This window comes from Crassostrea angulata, chromosome 9, assembly GCF_025612915.1.
Source record: "Crassostrea angulata isolate pt1a10 chromosome 9, ASM2561291v2, whole genome shotgun sequence".
Taxonomy (NCBI): domain Eukaryota; kingdom Metazoa; phylum Mollusca; class Bivalvia; order Ostreida; family Ostreidae; genus Magallana; species Magallana angulata.
In genome coordinates, this window is record NC_069119.1 from 10,727,927 (window position 1) to 10,752,202 (window position 24,276).

At 32.6% G+C, this 24,276-nt stretch overlaps 1 protein-coding gene across 1 annotated transcript in view; it reads right to left on the bottom strand.

Moving 5' to 3' along the window:
- Positions 1 to 12,887: 12,887 nt before the first annotated feature.
- Positions 12,888 to 24,276, bottom strand: part of LOC128163241 (uncharacterized) — a 45,167-nt gene continuing 33,778 nt past the window's right edge. The window contains exon 8 of the mRNA XM_052826784.1: positions 12,888 to 15,040. Coding sequence (XP_052682744.1) covers positions 13,980 to 15,040 — 1,061 coding nt within the window. The 3' untranslated portion in view covers positions 12,888 to 13,979. The remainder of the gene's footprint in view (positions 15,041 to 24,276) is intronic.

A 24,276-nucleotide genomic window follows, 5' to 3' on the forward strand; every position in this document is an offset into this window, starting at 1 on the left:
TGCACCCGTCTAAGTTGCATGTATCGAAAATTTCAAATATGCCATATGATAGACCATTGCTTACAGAGTTAACAACCACCTTTGATATCATTGTCTCTTACCTGTCAGGTGAGAAATTTACTTTTTTCAAAATAAATTCCTACAGGAAAATAATGTTTCCCATAAAAAAAATATTCCTTTAGGAAATTTTGAAATTTTGTATCGGAATACTAGGATTTCCTATAGAAATTTTAATTCCGATACTAAGTAGAATTTGATAGAATCTTTATGGAAGTTTGATTTTCCTGTAAGAAAACTACCTGCCTGAATTAAATTCCTACAGGGAATACTATTCTCCTATAGGAACTATAATCCCTATAGGATTTTTAGAAAATCCTATTGGATTGTCAGTATTCCATGTAGGAGAATCCTATCTCCTATGGAAATTATTATTTTCCTATAGGATATTAATTTGTAAAGGTAAATATCTCGCCTGTCAGGTAAAACATACTAAAAACAAAAGTGATTATATACTCTCTACATAATAGTCTATCATTTGGTATTTATGGCTATTTCCAAAACTGCATCTGAAGCGGGTGAAAAAAGGTCACCTCGGCACTGGCATAATTATCCGGTACAGTGTTAATACATGTAGATCTATTACTGATTAGCACGATGTAGTTTTTCTTTCTTTGAGCTGTATATGCGATTTTTTTTTCGATTTGTTTTGATACACTTCTTTATAGCTCACCTGAACCGAAGGTTCAAGTGAGCTTTTCTGATCACCCGTTGTCCGTCCGTCCGTCCGTCCGTCCGTCCGTCCGTCTGTCTGCCTGTCTGTCTGTCTGTCTGTCTGTCTGTCTGTCTGTCTGTCTGTCTGTCTGTCTGTCTGTCTGTCTGTCTGTCCGTCTGTCTGTAAACTTTTCACATTTTTGACTTCTTCTCAAAAACCACTGCGCCAAATTTAACCAAAATTGATACAAAGCATCCTCATGGAAAGGGGATTATAAATTGTATAAAAAAAAAAGGGGACAGCCCTTTTCAAAAGGGAGATAATTGCAAAACAGTGAGTATAGGGTGCGTGTCTTTAAAAATCTTCTGCCTAAGAACCACTGCACCAGAAAGACCAATTTTTACGTAAAAGATTGTATATATAGTGAAGATTCTAAAATGTAAAAATCGTTCAAAGTTTAACATAGAAATACGTACGAAAAATACTTTAAAAATATTCTTCTCAAGAACCACTGCACCAGAAATGCCAATATTAATACACAAGCTTGTATATATAGTGAAGATTCTAAATTGTAAAAATCGTGACCCTCGGACGAAAACTGGGGTCCCAGGCGGGGTTCAAAGTTTAACATAGAAATACATAGGAAAAATGTTTACATGACTTTTGTTCCATATATTCAACTAAATTGTGCACCAAAAAACCAAACTGTGTCTCCCTGATTAATGACAACTCATTGCATAAGTATATAAGGTTGTTTAATCAAGAAATGACGGATGAATACGATAAGGTGTAAAAATTCATTAAATGTAATTTTAGTTTATCGCTTACATTTTATTTGGATACCGTGCTCGATAAAAATAAAAATTAATATGTAAATTTATTTGTTATCGGGCACGGTCTCCAAAATAAATGTAAGCGATAAATTTATCTAACTTGTGATTTTGTTGCAATATTGCAGCTAGTTTGGTTGAGCATTATAGATACAGCAGATCAACGCACGTGGTGTGGATTTATTTGTAAACAACCATCTCAAAGATAATCTTGTTTTACACGGGAATTGAATAAATAAAAGTATGTTTTATTATAATTAGGGAAACACTGTTAATGTTTTTCCTTCGTTTACAAATGATGAACCCGTAAAATTTGTTCAAAGAGTGTTTAAAACAGAAAGAAGATAATTTTTTTTTGAACTTTGAAATTTCTTCGATTTTTGTAACCATGATGAGTTATAATTAGTTTTATTACAAATGTATCACTACGTATTTTATAAGGAAATATACTGTTGTGATATTTATGGACTTATTGTACGTACGACCTAACCCAGACAGCGCGTGCAGGGATCTCTATCTCGCGGGCTCCCTGGTCGAGGACGGGTGTGTCCTGGTGCATGGCGAGGGCTATTGTGAACTTTTGTTGATGAACCTATGTTTTATGTGTATTTGTATGTTGTCTGCTTGGCAATAAATATTATAATATGTACGAATTTAGTTACACAAAATATTTGATATTCGACTATTGGTACAGAAATTTAAATTAATGATACCTATATTTAAGAAAATGTCAAATTGAGGCCTTTGTGGGCGTTCCGGCCTTTGTTATGTATAGTGAAGATTCTAAATTGTAGAAATCGTGACCCTCGGACCAAAACTGGAGCCCAAGGCGGGGTTCAAAGTTTAACATAGAACTATATAGGAAAATGGTTAAAAAGTTTCTTCTCAAGAACGAATGCACCAAAAATGTCAATATTTACACAAAAGATTGTATACATAGTGAAGATTCTAAATTGTAAAAATCGTGATCCCCGGACAAAAAGGGGGGCCCCAGGAGGAGTTTTAATTTTACCATATATAGGAAAAATGTTTTAAAATCTTCTTTTCAAGAACTATAATGCAACAGTTCGGGATATTACTATGCATACATGTACATCCTATAATAATGTATATTCTTATTTGTAAATCGTGACTCCCGGACAAATAATGGGGCACCAAGAGGGGTTCAAAATTTAAAATTTTTAAAAAATATAAAGGACAGTTTAAAAATTTCCTTCTCAAGAACTACCATGTTATAGTTTGTGGAAATATTATGCATGCATCCCTGGCTTATGTAGACTCTTAATTGGTAAAATAGTGACCTCCGGACCAATACTGGGGCCCCAAGAGGGGGTCAAAGTTTATTATAGAAATATAAAGGTAACATGCTAAATAATCTTCTTCTCGAGAACTGCAATGCTGCAATTTGTGAGATTACTATTATGCATACAACCTTGGATAATGTAGGTTCGATAGTTTTAAAATAGTGACCCCTCGACTAATACTTGGGACCCAAGATGGGTTAATAGTTAAAGGTAGACGTATATATAGAAAATGTTTAAAAATCTTCTTCTCGAGAACTACAATTCTTCAATTTGTCAGATAACTACGTAAGCATTCCTCACATAGCGAGGATTCGAAATTATAAAAGCCGTGACCCTCGATCTAATACTGTGGCCCCAAGAGGTGTTCAAAGTTAAGCATAGAAATAACGAGGGAAAATGATTAAAAAATCTTTTTCTAGGGAACTATAATGCTTCAGCTTGTGAGATTACTATGCAAACATCCTTAGATAATGTAGATTCCAAATAAATAAAGCTTTGGCCCTGGACTAATACTGGGGTCCCAAGCTGGAATTCAAAGTTTAACATAGAAAGATATATTGAAAATGTTTTTAAAAAGTTTTTTCTCGAGAACTATAATGCTACAGTTTGTGAGATTACTATGCAAGGATCCTCAAATTGTGTAAACTCTAATGTAGTGGAACCAAGAGTTATCTTTCTTGATGTTGTTCTGTACAGTCTGAGAGGTATACCTCTTGATGTGGAACTCTTCTACGTTCAGTTTTTCAGGCTGTGTACGTGCGGTCCCGCCGCAGTGCTACACATTTTCATTCCTATGTTACTATTTATGTTGTTAAAGCCAACCATAAACCTTGGACCCATTAAGGGGTTCAATGTTTAAAATAGAAAAAGCATATGCTACGAAATAGAATGTTACAAGGAACCGCTGTTCAGGTGAGCGATGTGGCCCATGGGCCTCTTGTTTAAAATGATATAACTTTGTCTGACGGTTTGAAGACATGTCAGGTAACAAATACATGTACGAACAACTGTAAAGAAACGATGCGCAAAAATTCAATATCAATTTAGAGGACATACTTATGATCCTCAGAATTTTTTTAATACCGATGTTGTATAGCAGTTTTTCCCCCCGGAAAACCTACTATATAGTAGCCTTTCCCCCCGGGGGAAAAATCTACTATATAGTAGCTTTTCCCCCATAGTAGGGTTTCTCCCTCACGTTTTTGGTTCAGATTTTATAACAAATTTTTATGGAAATCCAGTAAGGATTAAAATCAATGTATCTACACTCCCAGGTTGCATACATTTATATCTGCATTCATCTGTACAGGTAAAGTTTCGTTTTGCCGATTTATTATTTTTATAGACAATGCTGCAAGTTCAACATGTGTGTAATGGAACTACACATAGAACTTAATTTATATTAGGTAATTTATTGAAAAAAGTTTTACAAGTTATACACTTATATGCATTATTCTGTGTTCTGAAATTGTATTAAACGAGAATGTTTTAAGATTTTTTTTTATAAATCTATCAATCTGTCTGTCTGTTTGTGAAAATTTCATCCAGGCTAAACCTCTGTTTTAGAGAAACTTTGTTTCCGATGTTTCAGAGCCCGATGTTTAAAATCCTATTATAATGATTTTAGTGCATATTCTTAAGGGTCCAATTTATCATAAACTAGAGCAGACCATATCACCATATTTTTATAGTGGCAGTGGTTTACCACTTGAAAATGATTCTGAAAATTTCAGCCCTCAGGGTAGGGGCCCTTGATGTTTCAGGGCGCGATGATTAAAACCCCATTATAATGACTGAATAGTGTTCTATAAGTGGGGACCCGAATCTCAAATTCTAGAGATGACCAATTAACCATATTTTCACAGTGATCGTGGTATACCACTTGTAGATGACACCGATAATTTAAGCCCCCATGCAGGGTAGGAGCCTTTGTTGTTTTTGAGCCCGATGTTTGAAATCCAATTATAAAGAAAATGTATTTTTAGGGCCCCATATCTCAAAAACTATAGATGACCACATGAACATATTTTTACGGTCATTTAAAAGTAAAAACATCATTTAAAAATACACAATCACTCATTTATATCTTTATCAAAATGATTGAAAATTACGTTTAATTCTGCTGCTTTTTTTTTTTAATTTACCAACAAAACGTTTTAAAAAGGTACGCGCGTAAAATTCATTATTTTTCAAAACATTTAATCAATTCATAAGATGACTAATGACATAATAAATAACTAGATAAATAAATCAATGAACTTTTATTCATAAAAGGAGAAACTGAAAATCAAAAATAAATAACCAACCTAAGCGCATATACGACTTTTTTACTTGTTAGTTGATAAGAAGAACATGCTTATATTTTTAAAAAAGTTAGCTCATCACAATATATGTGTTTGTTGTTTTTTGTTTTTTTTTAATTACCCTTGTTTAATTGTATGAAGAAATAATATGGTACACAAGTAAATCTTTATTGCAAAAATAAGAAACAAATAGTATAATTTTTTTAGGTAATGGAATCGTATATCCTGATTTATATAGCATCGTTTTCAAAATTGTATATTTATAAATCACGTTGCAAACTTAAAAAGGGAAAAATTAGCAAATAGTGAGTGACAATATAAACATAAAGTTAGTTCAGGCTCCATTTCACATTTTCCAAAGTAACCAGCAAAGATACCGACATTGTTCTGGTTGTGAAGACATTTCATTGTTTTTTAGATAGTTTACATGTACATCATAATATCTCGCGTTTCGTAGAAATGTGCTTAAAATATGAATATGCGTAACTTAAAAACAAAATGGTAAACACTAAATTTACACATGCTTTTAATACATAATTAAAATACCCTTTAACCATGACTAAGAACCCCATATCAATCAAAGTAAAACTAAAACATTTCAGTTTCTCATCATATCATGGCATCCTGTCTCCCGTTTGATATTTAGAAGAAGAAATATATACTAGTAATTGTTTTTGAGATCGTCAATTCTAGCTGTATTAATTTGAAAATTGATGGCCTTTTGGACGAAGGGAGTAATACATTTCAATTTTTTCTTCCCTTCCTCGATAAAATTAAGTCAAGATTGGTCAGTTAGTTCCCTGGGAGAAGCTTTCACATTGATGGTAATACATTGGAAAATTAAATTTTCAAACCGGCGTATTTTCACTCAAATGTGTTCTTATGTGTTCATAACGTCGAAGTCAAAACTGTAGATAAGCATTGATTAGATGAAAAAGATTCGAGGTATTCCGAAATCCGTGTAAAAGGTGTTCCAAAAAGGGGTGAGAAGAGGTGAAATAAACGATGATGACACTTGCATGTTATGAAGGCGCATGCCTTAGTTCATATTTGGGGTTGAAAAACCATATATTTTATTCTAGATATTAATAAATGCCATAATTATCCTTTTTTGTGAGAAATTACTATCATATCAGTTATTGGAAATTATTGTCACATATGGTCCGCAATTAACATGGCCGGAAAGTAAAAATGGGAGAAGATCCCCTATATAGTAGGTTTTCCGTGGGGGTAATCTGGCTATGAAAAAGGGGAAAGCCCACTATATAGTCAGCTTTCCGTGGGGGAAAAACTGCTATATAGCCATTTTTCCGGGGGGAAGAACTGCTATATAGCCATTTTTCCGGGGGGAAGAACTGCTATATAGCCATTTTTCCGGGGGGAAAGATGGCTAAGGGGAAAAGGCACTATATAACACCGGTAGTAAAACATGCAGGTAATAAAAAAATTGCAGCACTGAACGAAAAAAAGAATGCTTTTTGTTTCTTATTACATGTATTCAAATAACTACATACGCTATTCAAGCCGTTATAACTGTCCTTTTTAATTCAAGTAAATGTTTTCTTATGTGTCGACGGCATGCGAGACGAGGTTATTTTCTGTGCCTTCTTAGTGTAAACTAGTCTTGAAGAGAAAGGACCCCCGCTGTAAACAAGAATAGAAATGGGTTACCCCGTATCTGACTTTGAAATTACTTGATTTTTTCAATAACAATAACAAAACCCCCCAAAAACTCGAAAGAAAAAAACCAAAAAAACCCACACATTCATACCCAATTGGTAATAAACATTCTCTCTCAGAGGAAATTGTTTGTGATAATTAACGAACAATAATCACGGAAGAATAATTGTTGTATAAATATAAGCAATATTCATTGGTGAATAAATTGTCAGTCAAAGAATGACATATATTTTCGTAAAATAGACTAAGGAGGCAGTTAAGAAAGGAATATGAATACTTCTTATTTACATTTCTCGGGGAAAGTGAATTTAAAGGGAAAAAAAACATTTTACGTTCGTTCTGTGTTCTTCTACGTAATGCATACATACATCGATACTCTAATTATGTGTTGTAATGTTGTTTATGTATTACTGTGATCTGGCTAGGATTGATAGAAAATCATAAAACATGGTTGTGTGTATATACTGCCATTTATTTTTGATAATAAGAAAAATTAGGCAATAAGGGGAGGTGTTCAAACAGTCATAATATCAATTACCAGACACTGAATGTTAGTTATAAAAGGTGAGCAAATGACCTCCCCCATATTAAACAAAGATATATACAATATCAACATGTACCAAATATACATACGACAAAAATATTGTTGAACAAAAACACCCACCAAAAGCAAACAGCAGGTTTGCACAAAACATGTATTTGTGATCATGACTATAACTTTACTTTTTCAGAGCAATTGTGTGAAGAGTACCTGACTATAGTAAATCTGAAATAGATAATAAACACTGATCAAATATAAGAAAAAGAGATTTTTTTTCTAAATGTGCTGATAAGGTAAAAAATAAAATCATTTACAGATTGTTAGCATTAAAGATTTTATTCTTTACGTTAATTTAGTGCATCTGTGATTACCATGTAGGAACGGACTGAATTATAATGGGTAAAAAAATACCTTATACAGAGTTCTTCACAAGGTTGGTGGTCAAAAAGCTAACCTTCAGATATCGTTTCAACTTAAATTTACATGTAGCTTTAAAATTAAGTAGTTTCCTATATCTTTATACAGAGGTTTTCTTCTTACGTAATTGTAGCCATGACAATCAAGCCCTCTTAATACTTCGATTCAAGGTTCCTTGACACACAAATATTTTATTTGATGGAAAAATAAAGAATCTTTTTTTAATATGCATAATTGCACAAAACAGAGACTAATACCGGCTCTGAATTATTTTATGTCAAAATTCATGTATTTTTTTAAGTGAAACGGAAAAAAATGTTTTGATTGCGAATAAGGTATTTTAGATTTGATAAAGTCATCTGAATAACAATTACACCAGGTTGATGCTACCACCCACTAACAGCAGCCACTAATCCCTAGAAGATAACAGCCGATAAGGACAATCATCAAAGTACTGAGAGTGCTCGAACAGAAATTTATATTTTACTTTATCAAAAGCATTATTAATAAATATCAAGATGATCAATGCATCCATAAATTGTAAGAGCATCGACAACTTCGGAGACAGTAAGGCTCGCCTGCATAAGAATTATAAATGCATTTGTGTTTATTGCAAATCAATATTGATATATGTCTATAAGGGGTCATAAGTTATGAAAATAATGTTAACTAAAGTGTAGCCTTATTTTTAAAAAATGGGAAACAATCAACGCGTCTAATGAAGCAATATGAAACTGTATGATAATATATCAGACATGATCAAGTAATTTAAAAGGCGTATGCGGTCATTCTTGTAGGTTTTTCAACAATATACGGTGTGTTTTCTTACACAATCACAAATCTTTAGATATACTTTGTGAATTTAATGAGAACATTTTGGAGAAAAAAAATCCTGACAGACTTAAAAAAAAATGCTTACTTCACATTTCATTAGCCCTCTCCTTAAAAAACAAACAAACAAATACAAAAACCAAACAAACAAATACTCTATCAAACACAAAAAAGACAGACATACCAAAAGAAAAAAGAAAACCCGTCCCATCCAGTGTGGCAAGATAGTTTTTAACATCAAAGGTAAACATGTTTGTGTTTAAAAATTTATGCTCAAGTCTTTTCACTTCCTCGGAAACAACATGTATCAAATATCAAAAACATTTCGTAAATATAACATTTGTGATTTTATTCTAATGAAATATTAGCCAGTCAAAAACGGCGAAAATATTAATGCTAAGTTTAAATTGGGATATTTATGTCCCAGCCATGGTTTGATGTGAAGCTTCGAGGAAATTCAATCATGCCAATAAAAAAAATCCAATTTGCTCACCCGAAGTTTGTCATTTATAGCATTTTACAATGATATAGGAATGAAAAGTGACTGTGTATTTATGTCCCTGAATACAATAAATAACAGGTCAGTGTAGGGGACATATCGGCCTATTATTTCCCGGTTTCAAATCTGTGCTGTAGGGTACCACTAGGTAGTCCTTATGTGTTTGGGCTCATTTTATGTGTTTATAGCTCCCTTGGTTTTGATCACAAGAACTTAGAAAAACTAAGGCTAAGAAGAGGAACTTTCTAAATATTTATAACAATGATGGCTTTTATCATATCTAAATATGTCCATTTAGCTTGCTTGTAATAAATGGTGGACTGTGATCTCCCTTTTGTTTAAAGTATACTTCAAACGAATTACAGGGCAGTATAGAAGACCTATAGTGATATTATTTCAAGGTCTCAAATTAGGGATGTACGGGTACCAGCAGGTGGTTCCAAGAGGTTTATATTTGATTTGATTTTGATCACAAGACGCATTTATGTTTCTTATCCAGGCGATTTTTACTGCCTCCGAAGTTGTCAAAGCTCCAACAAATTGTTGATGAATTAATCATCTTGATAGCGAGCGCAGCTCGCCGGCGCGCAGCGCCGGCGCGAAGCGAGCTCTACCGGCAAGGCGTGTGTGAATAGAAAATTCGGACTAGTTGCACATTCATTCAACGGATTTTTTTTGGCGTCAGTAAATCGGACCAGTAATGCATCGTTTTAATCGTCCCAGTAGTTCCCTGTAATCATGGCAATTTTTATCACTTCACACTCTCACGAGAATCAGCAAGACAAATTTAGACAGTAAAAACAATAACGATGTAAGCGACATACAGTCAATGTTACCTCTAAAGTTCACCTCAGTACACTTTCAATCAAAAATAATCGTGTGACGTCACAAACGTTTACACATTGATCCGATATATTTTTTCGGAGTCAGTAAATTTTGACCCACAATTCATAGTACCAATGGTTTCCAACCTCACGTTCCAACATCACGTTCTCCCGAGAATCGAAGTAAAACCTTTGAAAAGCTTATAAGATGTGTAATTTTAAGAACATCATGCTTTTTAAGTAAATAAAACAGTATACTTCGCATACGTTTATTTCTCAAGGGAATTTTAAAGAGTAAGACGACACTTAACCAACGTCAGCTTTGACGTCACAATAAGCACTGATAAGGGGAAATTACTCTAATTGAAGTTATTGTAAATCTGCTGAAATGACCAAAATCCTCTCAAAATCTTGCAAAGGCTAAGATAAAGAACAGCTGACGAATAAGGACATTTCTTCAGATACAGGAAACAGTTGTAAATTGCACTTATTTGGATGAATGCTCACAAATATTTTATTCACTATAATTACGGTAATTTCCTGAAACGTAACATTATACATTATATATTTTTAAAAGGGGTGGGTGGGTGGATGGCAGCCTCATCCAAAAAATCTTTGCAAGCAAAAAGAAAAATAAATCATGAAAATTTTAATCCTTCAGCTCTTTAGCAGTTCAATGGTTCTTTATTTTCACTTCCATTTATTACATGCAGGGGGGGGGGGGGGGGACAACACCATGTTCTTTTAACATGATAAGCAAATATTTTTAAGCGTAAACTAAAAATAAAATTAAACATTAATCATTCTTTTTTAAGTGGAGGGGCAAATCCATGGTAAGTCGATTTTCTATGTATAAATTGACAAAAATGAAAAAAAAATTAGCATGGGGGGAGCTCTATGATGAGTCAAGTTTGATATGTAAGTTTAAGAAAAAATGTCTACTGCAAAAAAAAGGGGGAAATCAATCAATCAATCATAATCACAATCACTTTAAAAGAGGAGATGCAGTGCAATGAATATTTATATATTAAAATCTTTATTATTTAACAACATTGTATCTGAGATTAAACTATTGTTCTACATATAAATAAATAAATTATAACAAATCTTATAAACTATGAATAATGAAAATTTACTGAAAAATAGGTATGTTTTATTTTTTGGCATTCAAATTTCACGTTGTTAATTTTATTTTATTAATTTATTATAATTCATTGTTTGATCACATGCTGTGCTCGCCCTAACGGTCGCACCGTAAAACATATTATTAATTAAAGAATATCGATAATAAAGTAAAATATATTTTCTTTTCGAGTACTCTCAGTACTTTGACGATTTTCCTTGTTGGCCGTAAGCTTACTGGCTTAAGGTGGAATAACACATCATCACAAAATGGCTGACTGCTGATCAAAACGATATTTCGTTTTATTAAAATGATGTAATGGACTGAAGCATATAACTTACTCCATAGTCATTTGGATAAAGTATTGGACTTGTGATCTGTACATCCAGAGTTCGAATCCCGAAGGAGCTTTTGTTGTTACTTACAGCAATCATTTTTTTCGATATTCATTTTTATCCCCAAACTGCAAATTTTTCGCTTATTTGACATTTGTACAGTTTATTTACCATTATATCTTTCATTAATTTCCTGTTAATTTGAGTGACTTTCTTGGTGTGTTATTCCACCTTAATGGCAGCTATTTGTGACTTCTAGCCTCTGCATAGTTATAATGCCTTACAATGGAGTAAACTTTTCATAATTTTGGGTTCGTCAATCATTATGGGCGATGAACTTGCATACCAAGTAGTTTGTAGTAGGGGAAAATCGTCAGTGCAACCTTTATAATTTATGAACAATATCGAGTGTACTCTTTCATTGCCCTAAAACAGTAGTTTGTTTTTTAGTGTCTTGTATCTCGAAATAATTTAAATGTGCCTGCAATTGTTGTTTGCATGTGTATTTATATAATAATTTTAATCCCGACCTTAACTTGACTTAATATTCAAAAAAGATGTTTTGTTTTTTTATGGTAACTTTTATTCTATTAATAGATTTGAGCTTCAGTCATTGTAACTTGAATTCAAGGTCCCTTTTTTAGAATGTTTTAGTTTTTGCAATTCATAAAGTGTGTTTACTTGGATCAATTAAATCGACAGGTTTTTTGGATATTATGGTTCATCATTACGACTCAATGGCATTTAAAACGTTTTTAACTTTATTGAATTGTCAAAACAAGGTATGGTAAAAGCATTTTATTTTTTTCCTAAAACATTTTAAAAGTAATATAATAACGACGCTGAATAATGATTATCAGTTATAATCAAGTGTTACATTGCCACATAAAACAAATAGTACAAATGCATTAATTTTAAATTCTTTGCAAATACATCAATGTGCCTTTCGTCTAATCACAGTCACTTTCACTTTAAAATTGCACGGGATGAACTTCTGCTATTAAGTTACCTATAATGTGACTGAACGGTAACTGAAAGGTGACTGCATATCAATGCCATTCAATCACCTTTCAAGATCATTCATTTAACATTCAATTGACTGAATGGCAGATGTTCATCCTGTGTTTAACACCATATTCTCATCCACATTTTGCCTAAGAAATGATGTAAATATAGAACTCAGCAATCGATATTAATGTAATTAATGTATGTTGAACTATACGCCTTATATTTCTTCCCAAATTTTAACGCTTTTAATATTTCTTGTCTTTCAATTTTAACCATTGTATGATTGTTACACTTGACAACATAACTTATGCATGCTTTTTGGTGGCATTTTTTTTATCAGATAATATTTTGATATTTACATTCAGTGTATATTCACCCTTATGTTTGCATTGACAATCTGTGATGTTTAATTTCCTGAAAAAACACGGAACCTATTTACGACGCGTGGACACAAAAAAAAACGTCTTTGGGTGTTTTGAATATATCTATTATTGAAAGATTAATTAAAAATTCAAACTAACATGATAAATTGTACTTGTAAAAACTAATCACTAAATCATATCTATTCGTATTTTTTACAAAAATATTTTTATCTGCAAAGTTTTTGGCACTACATTTTTCGTTGTGGAAGCAAACTAAACAACATGAAAATATTACTGTTCGATGCTTGTTTCATGTAGCTGAGTAAGAGCGTATATATAATGGCTTTAAAGCGACAATACACAAAATTCATACAAATAAACATCAATATGAATATAAACATAAGGATTGAGTGCCTTTTTTATGTCGTTGGTCCTAGAACACACCAAGTATGTGCAGACGAATTATCATAAAGAGCTAACGCGTGGTATTCAATTTGTCTGCACAAAGTATAACTTTTTACACTCTAAGAGTACCCAATAAAACTTTTTGTAACTAAGTTTTACTGTACACTAAACTCTGTCCAAAGATACCATTGAATCACATTTTACTTCATAACTTGATATTCAAAAATACGTCAGGGTTTAAACGATGTTAATTCAAAAGTATGAACAATTTAAAAGAATTCTTTTTTAAATTGCCCCCCTGTAGCTTCAATACACGGCTAAAAATAAAGAAAAAAAATCTACTGGGCTCTGCATTAAACAATACCCGGATGGCAACGTTGAAAAATTGTGAAAGGTATTCCGAGACACTTACTCACTTTTTATGGAAAAAAAGATGTCCCATTATAAATCTCTGTTAGAAATATGTTTAAGTTCCTGTTTTAATGAGGATATCTTGTGTATTTCTACTTTTACCTATTTCAATTGCATTTCTGTCACAAGTATGTGTATGTTTACAAAAAAATGTTCAAACATGTTGCATATATATCTTTGGACAGACTATAATTTTTTTTTTCTTCCCACGGACTAAAATGTCGAACAACCACTTGGTTTAAACTGCCGGATAACTCTCTTTGTCCATCCTGTGAGATTAATATTCGGCAATATGACAGACTCTTTGCCAACTCACCGCTTAAAAATATTTGGAGTAGTTGTTGTGTGGGGTGTTTGTGTATAAACTGGTAACACTAAAACTCACAAAAACAATTCAAATCATCTGCACTTGTTTTTTCTTTAGAATTTGAACAATATTATCATGTTTTTTCTCAATAGCAGTTGTCATTGGGGAGGATCCATCAGTTGTACATAATTTGACATCGGCACCATTGTTCAGTAAAAGTTTCACGATGCTGAAATGTCCATATTGACAAGCTATACAGAGAAGGTTGGCTCCAATATCAGTACATAAATTAATACCTTCACCATGGTTCAGTAAAAGTTTCATAATTGTGTAATATCCCTTTGTACAGGCAATGATAAGAGGACTTGTGTCACTCTTGCTACTTAAATTGATATCTGCATTGTTGTACAGCAAACGTTTTACAATGCTCTGATGTCCGTATTGACAAGCTATATAGAGAGGACTTTTTCCACAATTGGTGCATAAATTGATATCTGCATTGTTGCGCAGCAACAGTTCTGCAGTGCTCTTATGTCCGTATTGACAAGCTACATAGAGAGGACTTGTTTCCCAATTGGTGCATAAATTGACGTCTGCTTTATTATCAAGCAAAAGTTCCACAATGCTCTGATGTCCGAATTGACAAGCTACAAATAGAGGACTGGTTCCAGTCTTGGTACATAAGTTTATATCTGCACCGTTAAGCAGTAACATGTGCACGGTATCCTGATGTCCGTCCTGACAAGCTATGTAGAGAGGAGTGACTCCACTATCATTACATAAATTGATCTTTGCACCTTTTTCCAGTAAAAGCTTCACGGTGTCCTGATGTCCTTCCTGACAAGCTATGTAGAGAGGACTGTTTCCAATATTATTACGTAAATTAACATCTGCACCTTTGACCAATAGATATTGTACACATTCGTTATATCCTTTGTGGCAAGATATAGAAAGCGGGCCAAGTCCGTCTTGGTCAAGTTTATTTACTTCCCCACCATCATCTAATAAAAATTGTATCATACTGTCTTGTCCATTTTCACAAGCGATTCTGAGAGGAGATAGTGCAGACTCTTCTTGTGTTTCTCTGTTATTCTCCTTATCATATTTTTTTGACTCGCTTAACTGCTCTGTTATATTTTCTTCTTTCACTGAAAGAAGATATATATAAGTAGATATGCAAGCATGAAAATGTACTATATCGTTATTTCGTGTAATTTTTTCTCAGGGGCGTTCAAGGTGAATATAAAATTACAAATACATGTGTTCTTCATGTAATTTGACAAATAACATATTATAGTTAATACGGATCTTAACAAATATCAAAAAATTCAATCTCGAACAAATAGATATAAAACAAAACCGGTAACAGTTTTTTTCTCGAGATACATCTAAAAGGTTATTATTATGTATTACGCCGACTTAGAAACTGATATCGTAAGACTTAATGTGAAATTACGTGTAAATTTGAGCATTGTTAACAAATTGAAAATTTAAAAATGCAAAATTTAATAAAGTGTTCTGTGTAAATTGTAAATGTTTAAAAAAAACTTTAACTTGAACGTCAAAGAACCGGTAGTCTAACGTTGGTCTTTCAGTCTCTTCAAGACGACCTTTTAATGCAATAATCAGCCATGGGATCCACGATTAGCAAAACCCATTGCGCATGCACCATCATCAAACACGTACGACCTATTTTGACTGAGACTTCAGATACTTTTTAAACCACATGAGTGTGTAATTTTTTTTTCAAATAGCAAAAGGTTATTCGCTAAAGCATTGAGTTCGTAGCAGTTAATTGACAATATGTTTTACACAATACTCTAGCAGAAGTGTTCATCCTTAAAATATCGACCTGTGCTGTACAATAATTTACACTTATGTTCCAGAAATTCAGAATATCAAATATCGATAAACAAAAAAAATATTTTGTAAAAACCGATTTATTGAACAGAAGCTGCATAAAAAAATATTAGTAGAACGATAAACAGCCCTTGTAAGGAAATAAAGTGTTGGCTCCATAAAGGTTGTCTGTCCAAATAACTGAAAAGTATTAATTACTGTCTTTTAATTTGAAAATTAAAAGAAATCAAGTGTGGTATAAAAACGAGCTAGTCATTTCAAAAAGGGATCTGCGGGAATATTGGATTTATAGTTCTTTCACTCCTATAACATTACATTGTAAAACCCTCAGACAAAAGAACAAATGACGAAACCCTGAATTTGTGTGCAAGATTCAAACTTTTTCTCAACAAATTGTTGTTGATAGGACACCAATGAACCTCCTTCAGATTTTTTCAGATTTGTAAATCTTCAAAATAATTCTGTAGCTGCGCAGTTCGACAGCTGTTTTAAGTGATTGAAAAGGCATTTTCCTGTTATTGTATGCACATATAGCATACAACACATCATGTAGATTTTCATATTGATTGCTTTTATATCTTTTGGCAACATTTTTGGTCTGTTTTGAGCAGAAACAAGCCAATTTAAGAATTGTTTAAATTCTTATCCTCAAATGTACAAATGGCCGCACACCCTCCCTAAGGTTGGCGCTAAGGGTACAGAGAAAACCCTGAGTGACCCTGAGAAAACTTTTGAAGTAAAACAATATTTGGCTTTGTCATATATCTGCTTCAATTTTAATCATTGTTTAAATAGTATTAAACCAAAACCAAATCGTCATTAAAAATTAATATACAGGAGATGTCTATCACACAAATCTTGATATCAGTCATCTTTGTTTAATAGCTGTTCATTTATGATGTCATTAAAATGGGCAAATTATCGTCATTTTGGAAATAAATAAAAGTATTGTCAATTGTCCTTCATATTTTGCCTTTGATAATATAGAGCCAAGGTCTGTTTTAGAACAATTATTATAAATGGTTTTTTATCTTATAATTTTATGCATCATTGTTTAAACTGTTACTAAAGCAAACATTTGCTCGAGGTTTCCTTGTCAAAATGCTTTGGAAAACACCTATTTTTTTCTGAAAAATTTCATTTTTAAAATTACTTTGATATTTTGAAAAAAAATTCTGGTATATGGTTCGGAATAGAAATCTTACCCTCCGGCAGTAAAATTAAAATTAAAGTTCCGACCAATACAAGACAAAGAACACGTCAAGATCTCTGGATCTAGTATATCAGGTAGCAAAGGAAGTCAAATGTGTATATCTTGATTTAAAAATATTGCAAACAAAAAACTTAAAAAAAATGCAATTTCTTTTTTAAGTTTATATCTAATGCCCTTTATGGAAGGAGTCTTCTTGTTATTAAGGTCTTCCGTTTCCAACGGAAGACCTTATAGTTTTCGTACTGTTTCTTATTATTAAGGTCTTCCGTTTCCAACGGAAGACCTTATTGTTTTCGTACTGTTTATTATTATTTTTTTTCTCCAAATTTTGTGCACGCGATTTCTCGAAAACTACTCAACCGATCTGAACAATTTTTTCACAGATGATGGGAAATTATCTGAATTTTATAAGTTCTTGAACTTTTTGTCGTCGTCACTTCCGGTCCGGATTTACGGTCGATTTTGTAATTTTTTACGACCAATTTTGTGCAGAGTTGATCTCAGAAACTATAAGAGATATGACTTTGAAATTTTCAGGATAGGTAGAGCATGGTTTGAAGTTGTGCACTATTGAGTTGTTTTGCACCAGTGGCGCTATTCCTTGGAACTCGCTTAGGCACAAAAATGGGGTACAGATTTCGAATCAAAATTTCCATATGTTTTGATCAGTATCTTTTTATCAGTTGATATTTTGACAAGACATATAGAACAAAAGTAGTAGAGAATCAAAAGTTCTATCCAATAAAATCAAGAAAAAGGGGCTGGTCCCTTTAATTAGGGACCAAGAGACTCGTAAATTCTATTACAAATAACTTGAAAACGATAAATATTTTGTTATGCATTATAAAAATCAAAGTTGTTGATATCTACATTATCGGTTTGAAAGAGTCATCGTCAGGCCCATGTCTGACGTAATTAGGGTTTTTATTCTTTTTCTTCAAATTTTTTTTTTTGGGGGGGGAGGTAATTTTGAAATTGTATCGATATCTCATGGTATCATTTTATCTCAAAAAAAAAATCGGAAGGAAGACCTACTCGTTACTCGTAACGAGGTCGTATCTAGTTATTATTATTTTTTTCCACGAATTTTGTGCACGCGATTTCTCGAAAATTATTCAGCCGATTTCGACCATTTTTTCACAGATGATTGCCAGTGGTCATAATTCTAGAAGTTTTTTGAAATTTAGAAATCGTCACTTCCGGTTCCGATTTACGGCCGATTTTGTAAGTTTTTACGACAAACTTTGTGCAGACATAAACTCAGAGACTATCAGAGATGTGAATATAAAATTTTCAGGATAGGTAGACCATAGTTTGAAGTTGTGCACAATGCAATTTTTTTACGCCAGTAGCGCCATTTCTTTGAGCTCGTCTAGGCTCGAAAATTGGGTACGATTTTCGAATCAAAATTTTCTTACGTTTTGATCTGTATCTTTTTATGAGTTGATATTTTATTAAAACATATATAAATAAAAGTAGTAGATAATCAAAAGTCCTTTCCAACAAAATCAAAAAATGGGGCTGGCCCCTAAAATTAGGGGCCAAGACACTCGTAAATTCTATTACAAATAACATAAAAACGATAAAAATTTTGTAATGCATTATAGAAGCAGAGTTGTTAATCCTAACAATATCTATCAGGTAAAATCATTGCCACGCCCATTTATTACAAAAATCAGGGATTTTGAGGGGCCAAAGAACTTAAACTTTGACGCAATATATCTAGATAAGTAGACATATTTTGTTAAGCATTGTAGAAGAGAAAATGTTTGCATTGATGATTCTAATCAATTCCATTAATCAAAATAACAATGTATGTCCCCATTAAGGATATAGAGGGCTGGCCCCTAAAATATTCAATCATTTGTATCTCAAAAATGATCAACAGTTTTAGATGGGTGTAAGAAAAAAAAATGTTAGAATTCTTAAGACATTTTCAAAGAAATCAAGAAATAGGGGCTGGCCCCTTAAATAAGGGGCCAAGACACTCGTAAACTCTATTACAGATAACTTAAAAACGATAAAGATTTTGTAATGCATTATAGAAGCAAAGTTGTTGATCGTTACAATAGCTATTAGGTAAAATCATTGCCACGCCCATTTATTACAAAAATTAGGGATTTTTAGGGGCCAAAGTACTTAAACTTTGATGCAATATGTTTGGAAAAGGAGACATATTTTGTTAAGCATTGTAGAAGAGAAAATGTTTGCATTGGTGATTCTAATCGATTCCGTTAATCAAAACACCAATGCCTGTTCCCATTAGGGATCTAGAAGGCTGGCCCCTAAAATATCCAATCATTTGTATCTAAAACATGAATAACAATTCTAGTGTAAGAACAAACAATGTTAGTATTTGTGAGACCTTTCGAATGAACTCATAAAAAAAGGGCTGGCCCCTTAAATTAGGCAAAAAGAGATTTTGCAATGCATTATAGAAACCAAGTTGTTGATCTTAACATTATCAGTTTGTAAAACTCATTTCAAAACCCATTGATGACGTAATTAGGGATTTTAGGGGAATAAAATCTTAAATCTTTAATGTGCTGTATGTGAAAAAGCAAAACTCTTTGTTAAGCATTTTAAAGGATATTGACGATGGTATATAATATCTGAAATGGAGTGGTTATCTCAAATGTCATTGGTATTTTAATCGTATCAGTTAAAAATTGAACGGAAGACCTACTCGTTACTCGTAACGAGATCGTATCTAGTTAGACATACTTCTTATATTAAGAAATTCATGAACATTTTACAAATTTAAACCAGATGATTGTATCAGTTTAATCAAATTTGACCATCTTGCTATCACATTAAGGTCCGGTCAAGGTCCCTACCTTTTTTTTCTTAACTAAAGAGATGACAAAACTAGATGTAGTTATCTGCAATTATGTAGACATCTGTTTAAGATATAAATATATTATTCTTCAATGAAGTTAAAGAATATCAGAAATTATATCAGCTTGTACTACTAGAGTGAAATAGAAATTTAAACTGAAATTGACATTTCTTAGCCTGCATTTCCTCTAATTTACTAAATGTTGTAGATAATTTCTATGCGTCAAAAATAAAATGTTCCTAATTTTCTACGTATTATGAAGAGTCTTCACAAAATGTGATCTGATCGACAGATAATGTTTTAAAAAGATGTTCTTAGACCAAAGTATCTAATTATTAGTTCTCATTAGTTGAAAAAAAAAATCAAAAAGTAATTGATTTAAAACTGCTTAATATACTAATGAATCTACAGCAATTCTGAACTTCAGAAACATGAGATATTTTCCTACGCCAATGTCCCATTAAAAATATAGTCCTTGTTAGATTCTAAACTTTGATTACTATTTTTATGCTAAGTTGTATAATAGTACAAAAGAAAGAAAATAGGATATTGTAATTTCCTTTTATCTTGATTTAAGGGACAGTTAACGATTTTTACTTTAATCAATTCGAAAACCAGTAAAGACTTCTTCCTTAACACGCTTTTTTAATTACTTATCGCTGATTCTTGATTAGATTCTATATTTCCAATTAAGATTGCTTTTTGTTAACTTTCAGAATGTTTTTTATTATTCTAACGGCTTTCGAAAAAAACAAATGAACCTGGTACGACATAGCTCTAACTAATCACATTTCAAACTATTTATTTTTGACACAATAGAAGAAAAACAATTTTTAAAAGCCAATATTTTCGACAGACAGACAGTGGCTGATCTATGAAAATTAAAAGTATAATTACAAAAATTGAGAAAAAAATCATATAGAAATACCAAAGATAGTAGGATTCGAACCAATCATGATTCTTATGAAATCGAACTATAAAAATGAAATCAGTTTGTACCTACATTTATATGTATACATGTTTTATGAAGCGAATTATCTAAAATTAATTTCTAAGTAATATTTTGATTGCAGCTCTTCCTTACTCTTTAATTCACCTCCATAAATATAGATAGATCATTGATAAAATGGTGAAAACTTTCATTTAATTTCATATACAAGTAATTTCAAAGTATGGTGAAGTTATAGGATATAACACAAAAACATTACAATTTGTAACAATTTAATATCCTTGAACTACACTTTATATAGATCAAATATATTGAGTACGACTTTAAAATATCTCCAAGCTTACTTAAAAAGTCGCAGTTTTATACTCAGCTTGAGTACGAGTTTGTTTGGTTTTTTTTATTAAACTCAATACCCTGAATACGAGTACAATTTGGAACATGGAGTACTACTTTGAATATGACATCGTACTCAGGACAGTTTTATAACATCGGAGCCGGAGTAAACGTTTATGTAACTATATACAACTTAATTAAAGCCCTTTTACTGCATATGCCCTATATCAAACATTCTGTCTAATTCTGCTGATCATGCCAAGATACATTTGAAAGACATTACCCCTGCCCCTGGTGTCATCCCAAACAAACGACCAAGTATCTTTAAAAAGCATTGCATCATGTATATGTTTCGTTCCTTATGTATTAGGATGCATCAAATGTTCTATAGGACTTGACCTTATGAGGTTGTTCTGGGGAAAACTCAGAAATCTTGAAAGCTGTTGAAATCCCTACAAAACAATCTATACCATTTGGACTGGGTTTCCGTGCGCGCCGAATCTGCTCAACAGATGAGGGATGTTTCAAACAACGAGAGAAATTTAAAACTAATTCACGCAAATGTGGATATTCCAACAAGGAGGTCGAGAATCAACTCAACCGCTCTGATTTATTGGACTACAGAAAATATAACAAAAAGTGTAACCGTGTTCCGTTTGTGTTAAATTATTCCAGAGGACTACCAAAAATTCATCAAATATTAAAGAAACTTCAAAAAATCGAATACTTCGAAAATTCTGACAGCCTGAAACTTGCGTTTCATCACACATCTGTAGTGGCATTCAGTAGAGACAAAAGCTTGAAAGACATATTTGTCCATAAGAAACATAATAACCTCTTCTTTAAGAAAGAACACTTATGCGAGCCGTGTGGTGCAAAAAATGTGTTATGTGTAAATATATTATTTGTTCTGGCCAAATTCAAGATTCTAAGGGCAAAACGCATCAAGTTAAAAATCATATCGATTGCAAGTATGGAGGGTAATCGTGTTCAAAAATCCAGACATGTAAACTTGTAAATCCGAATATGCAATCGTGTTGATGTGTGAGCCTGAGCATGAATATGTGTAATTCTGATCGTGTAACCTATAAAACTCGGGCATAAACACGTGTAAGATTTGACTCAGTTCCTTCGCATGATGCACATTTTGCAACTTTATTGTTTACATTAGTTAATTAAACCTTCAACGTTGCACACTTTCAATCCGTAGTTTCTGCATTTGTAACTTCGGGCTCGGCAATAGCACATCTGACATAATACAAATTAACAAATGTAAAGTCTACAAGTTTGTCGAATTTTGACATGACCTTATATGGAAACAGTGACGTCACTGATAGAAAAAGCTAGCTGCGGGTAAAGGCATGCCGTAATCGCCGGAATAGGGACGGAATAAAAAAATAATATTATTTAGGTAAGCCTATAATCATATTATCTCTAGATAACATTTCATAGAGTATTATTTTTCGGAAAATTAAATTATGAGATTGGTGTACATTTTATCAAGAGAATGTATAAAAGATGCGAGTAAAGAATTCGATCGGCTTCAGATATCCTCTTAGAACTGAAAAAAAAATATATTTTTAATGACTTTGTTTGAATACACGTGTATAAAGATATATACGCATTTTTATTCATAGGCGTCTGAACCGGGAGGGGGGGGCTAGGGGGGTGGGACTTAGCCCCCCCCCACTTTTTTGCCAAGTTAGACCTAACCATTAGGAACATAGCAACAGGGAGGATTCATCCCCCCCTTACTTTTTCCTCGCAACAAACAAAATTGTTCCTTAAAAGACCTTTAAGAGATATTAATAAGAAATATTAATAGCTGTAGCTCCCTGTCTGAAAATACAGATGGACGATCTTTGAGCTACAGTGCCTCCCATAGTAAAACTTCAATTTAAGGCGCACAAAAAATATGCACTAGTTTTTTTTAATTATTATTGAAGATTGTGTTATTATTTATCTTTCACTTACACAACAACAAAAAGTATGAATACATGTAAAGTAACATAAAATTTTCCGCGAAAAATTACCAAATCCTTGCAGGTCGTTTATTCTAACTAATTCAGAAAAATAACAAGAGTAAAAATGTGGTACTCTAAATGCAATGTTTTTGCCCAAAAATGACTAAGTTCAACAGCTGATATTTTTATAAATTATCAGAAATCAAAATCCTAGCAATTTGCATACTTCTGATGTATATGTATAAATGATCTGCAAAAGAACAACTTCCTATCTTGAAAACTGTTCGAGGAGTTAAGGGTACCTTTTTGACAGCCACTCGCCCGTCTGCAATTTTTACTATTTCAATAAACGGAAACCCGGTTAAAAATTCACTCTCAAAATTCTTAGAATTCAGAAGCAATGGGGTTACATTGGACCTCACGGTGGTCTTCGAACCCCATGCCGCTTAAAATATATTTACCTCTTAGGAAATTTCTTGATCTGTCTCATTTCTAGAAAAGAGTACGCATTTACTTATATTCCAGTTTAAATTACATGTCAAATTTTTTTTAGAGATATAAGATATTAGGCATTTCCTTTTATAATACCATGAGAATTATATTACGGAAATTAGCGCATTCGTCACATCGGCAACGATTTTTTTTCTACATGAACCTCTTCCTGTTTGGTCCAGTTTCAATCATACCTCAATTTTTTTTCTAAAAATAATACCGGTGTTTTCGATAGAAAAGGTGTCGTTCATTAAAAGCTTATTGCAACAGTTTAGCTGAATATTATGTTTATTTTTCGTTCATTCCGGTCCGGCGGTTACGGCATGCCTTTTCCCGCAGCAAGGCAGTTGCCATATAAGGTCATGTCAAAATTCGACAAACTTGTAGACTTTACATTTGTCAATCTGTATCATGTCAGATGTGCTATTGCCGAGCCTGAAGTTACAAACGCAGAAACTACGGATTGAAAGTGTGCAAAGTTGAATGTTTAATTAACTAATGTAAACAATAAAGTTGCAAAATGTGCATCATGCGAAGGAACTGAGTCAAATCTTACACGTGTTTATGCCCTAGTTTTATAGGTTACACGATCAGAATTACACATATTCATCATATGGCTCACACATCAACACGATTGCATATTCAGATTTACAAGTTTACATGTCTGGATTTTTGAACACGATTACCCTCCATATGCAAGTGAAGTAATGTTGTTTATGGAACTTTTGTTTTGT